This window comes from Myotis davidii, unplaced genomic scaffold (genome assembly GCF_000327345.1).
Source record: "Myotis davidii unplaced genomic scaffold, ASM32734v1 scaffold666, whole genome shotgun sequence".
Lineage (NCBI taxonomy): Eukaryota > Metazoa > Chordata > Mammalia > Chiroptera > Vespertilionidae > Myotis > Myotis davidii.
In genome coordinates this window covers 783,275-787,172 of record NW_006296629.1, presented here as the reverse complement: position 1 = coordinate 787,172, position 3,898 = coordinate 783,275, and the positions used below count along the sequence as shown (strand labels likewise).

Below are 3,898 nucleotides of genomic sequence, written 5' to 3'. Positions count from 1 at the left end.
GACAGAAGGAGGGAGGGAAGAAAGGGGAGAGAGAGAGAAAGAGAGAGAGAGAGAGAGAGAGAGAGAGAGAGAGAAAGAAAGAAAGAAAGAGAGAGAGAGAGAGAGAGAGAGAGAGAGAGAGAGAGAGAGAGAGAGAGAAAGAAAGAAAGAAAGAAAGAAAGAAAGAAAGAAAGAAAGTTGAAATGTCTAGAGGAAAGCTGTAGAGGAAAAATCTAGGAGGCGTGCTCTGAATGCAATTTTAAAGGAAAAGCATGGTTGCAAATTGGGCAGGGTGTTATGTGAGTTGCTACTCAGGACACTTGTAACAAGGCTGATAGGTCATAAAAGCATTGTCCACAGGAGCCAGGCAGGAGCCACCACTGAGTGAACACACAGGATGTGAATCAGGAGGGAGCAGTAAGGTCAGGGGAGACCCCTGTACAATTGCTCTCTTCAACAGACTCAGTTGCTGACTCAGCTCTAATTGATTCCTTATGGTAATGGAAACTCAGTGCACCAATCAACATTTCCTAATTTTTACAAATAAGATAGACATGCAAATTTATGTGAACTCTCCCAATTTGAAAAGTTAACTTCAAAAATCCAATAAGGAACACTGTATGTGCTTATCAGAACAGTTTTTGACCAGAACCATTCCTGTGACTGCAGTATATGCCTTTTACCTCATAATATAGATACTGGGTTACAGGTCTTTCTACCTAATGTGGCTGTCAGCAACACAGAGAAGTGACTCTACATCTAATGCAATTTTATATCTTCGTCACTTATGAAACTGATTTCCACAAAGCACAAATTTTAAAAAAAATCTGTAATAGTGCCCAGCAGGCATGGCTCATTGGTTGAGTCTTGAACTATGAACAATGAGGTTATGGTTCTGTTCCCAGTCAGGGCACATGCTCTGGTTTGGGGCTGGAGCCCCAGTGTGGGGTGTGCAGGAGGAAGGTAATCAGTAAGTCTCTCTCATCATTGATGTTTTTATCTCTCCCTATCTTTCCCTTCTCTCAAAAAAAATCAATAAAAACATTTGTAAGTGACAATAAAAAAAATTAGTGATCTAAGAAAATTGCTTCATGATAAAAAGACATTAATTAATTTCAGCAAGAAGATTTAAGACTGAGTGTTCCCAGCTTTGTATGGGGTCCTGACCAGGTCACCATTTTGTCCCTGTTGACATAATGACATCAGGAGTAAAAGTATGGTATTTCCAAACAACAGGAATGTAAAAAGGTAATAAAAAAATGATATGAATTTTTCTGTTGGAAGGGTATGTGATACTATTTAAGGGTTGAATATAGTTTTCTAACCTAGAAGTTCCACCAGAAATTTAACACCTCTTACTATAAGGCCTGCCCCACTGGGATGTCCGTCTGCTCTCTGCACAATGTCCTTTAAATGTCACTACATGCTTACTCTGGGGCAGATTCTACAGAAAGACTTTCCCCTAGTTGTTTTCAAGTTATAACACTACACAAAAAGTGAACAAAAAAAATCCAGCCATGTATTAAAACAACAAACCTCAAGGACACATAAGAAACTACTATACACCTTCAGGATTTTAAGGAACTCAGAGTTTGAGGTGGCAGCACAGGGAGGTGATGAGATGGAGAACGGTGGCTGAGGGGGAACCAGGGAGATCACTCAGTGAAGGGGACCTGGGTTCCCCCTGAAAAGACAGCCTTTGGGCTCCCTTTGTTCTGAGAACTAGGCCTGCCTTTCTGTATTTCAGTCCCTCAGTGCCCTCACCAAGTGGAGTACTAAAATTTATGGCCATTCAGTAACCAGTGGGCAGTTTTCCCAACAGAAACCAGAGGCACAGGCAGAGCTCTGCTCTACAGGGACTCCTGCCATTAGAGTTGTACCACAGAAGCAGCAGCCAGCTGTCCTGCGGTATGTGTTGATTGGCAAAGGACAAGACAAGAGGCTCATTGCAAAACTGGGCCATGTGCCAATCTGTGGGATTCTGCAATCTTAGACTCAAAACCCCTCCTGGCTCTGCTGGCCCCACCCACAGGAGCTGATCTATATCTTTAGTCCATAGGACAGGAGAGACCAGCTGCCCCTGAGACCCAGGACCACCAGCTGGATCTGTTCTCACAGCAGCCACAGCACTGACTGGGTAAGACAATGACCCCCTCCTGGGGTTGGGACAGCATGATCAGTGATCGGACAGCAACTGCCAGGGGACTGTTGACAGGAAACATGGTTCCAACACAGCGGGATTCCCAGCTTTGTCTCCTTCTGCTGCTGGGGCTCATGGGAATGGTGATCTCCTTCCATGCCCCACCTGGGGGTCTAAGCTGGGCTCAGTGGTTTGAAGTTCAACACGTAAACATGACCAATGCTCAATGCACCATTGCAATGCAGCCAATTAACCGCCTTAATTATATGAGTTTCCAGAGGCCGTGCAAAGGCCAAAATACTTTCATCCACACACCGCTTGCTGATGTCGTTAATCTCTGTTCCGGGACAAATATAACCTGCCGTAATGGACGCGATAAAAATTGCTATAGAAGCCGAGTTGCAGTGAATCTTACCTACTGCAACCTCACAGGACCGGCACGACCTTACAATCAGTGCCAATACCAGCAAGTAGCCTTACTGAGAAACTACAGTGTTGCCTGTGACAGTGGACAAATTCCAGTTCACTTCGATAGAATCTACTAAGCTCTGTGCCCGCAGTCACAGCCATGGTCCCATGCCACCATCCACCCTGGATATCAGCACCAGTCTCACCACCAGCCCACAACCCCTTTAGCTCTGCTGCGCTGCAGCTCCTGTGCACCGGCAATAAACGCCTTTGCAGAATGACCTACCAGTCTCTGTGTCTGTTTGTGCCCCTCTGCTGTCATGTAGACACATCTGATCAAGAGACTGTTTCCCTTCCTCTCATATGAGATCTGAGGGACATAGAGAGGCATGAGTGTAAGAGGCTCCTTGTAAAATGAAGTGACTCAGAATGTCCTCCCTCTCTGCCTCACATTGAAAACCTGAAGCTTCAACTGATCTGTGTATTTCCATCCCAAGAGGTAAATGGGCCCAGTTAAGTAAATAGGAAGCAAATGCCTTTGATTCTGTCTGATTAATGAGTAATAAATTATGAGAAATGTAAACTTGTTTGTTTTATTCCAAAACAGGGACAAAATACCTTATGTGATGAGATGACAAAAAAATTTTAACTACAGAGATATTTTTCTGTAAAAGAGTGCATCAGTTCCACAGGTATTGGTGGTTACACTAGGGCTGGATCCTGGGTCCAATGTGGAATGAGATCACCTGTTCAGGTGGCACATTCACAGGCTCTAGTGCTGCCTAGAGAAGATGGGAAGTCTTCCCTGGCCATTTCTATGTCCTGGAAAGGGGGACAGCTGGTCCCGTGATGGTGGAAGGGCAGGGAGGGAGCACACAATTGGGATGTCTCAGGGTGAGGATGCTCTTTCCCATTTAGCCTCCACTGCTGTCCCCCCGGGGGAATCAGTGGCTCATTCACACTCAAGTCAGAAAGGTGCACAGGCTCCAGGATTTGGGGGTTCAAGAGCCACAGAGAGAAGGGCTGGATAATGAGATCCCCTTCCCCCGCTTCCAAAACAGGGCTGCACTCAGGAATAAATGAGGAGCAGTGAGGGAAATTCCTTAAGAACTGTGGTCAGCAGCAGCATTCATGTGATTGTATGATGGGAGATGGCCAGCGACTGCAGCTCAGCCTCTGCTTCTGCAGGATGCTGTAACTGTAGTCAGCTGGCCAGCTTAATAAAGGCTCTTAAATTTAAATTCTAAGTCAGTGGTCTATCTGGCTGAGTCAACCCATAACAGGAGGAAATAAACACATGCATCTATATACATGTCAGTAACCTTACGTATGTAACATACAGAGATACATAAAAACTATAAAGGGATAGAA

The 3,898-nt window shown here is 45.0% G+C and overlaps 1 protein-coding gene across 1 annotated transcript; it reads left to right on the top strand.

Moving 5' to 3' along the window:
- Nucleotides 1-2,039: 2,039 nt before the first annotated feature.
- Nucleotides 2,040-2,808, top strand: LOC102765720 (non-secretory ribonuclease). Its single transcript, XM_006772395.2, has 2 exons — nt 2,040-2,116; nt 2,195-2,808. The coding sequence occupies exon 2, from the start codon at nt 2,200-2,202 to the stop codon at nt 2,662-2,664; it is 465 nt and encodes a 154-aa protein (XP_006772458.1). The 5' UTR covers nt 2,040-2,116; nt 2,195-2,199; the 3' UTR covers nt 2,665-2,808.
- Nucleotides 2,809-3,898: the final 1,090 nt, after the last annotated feature.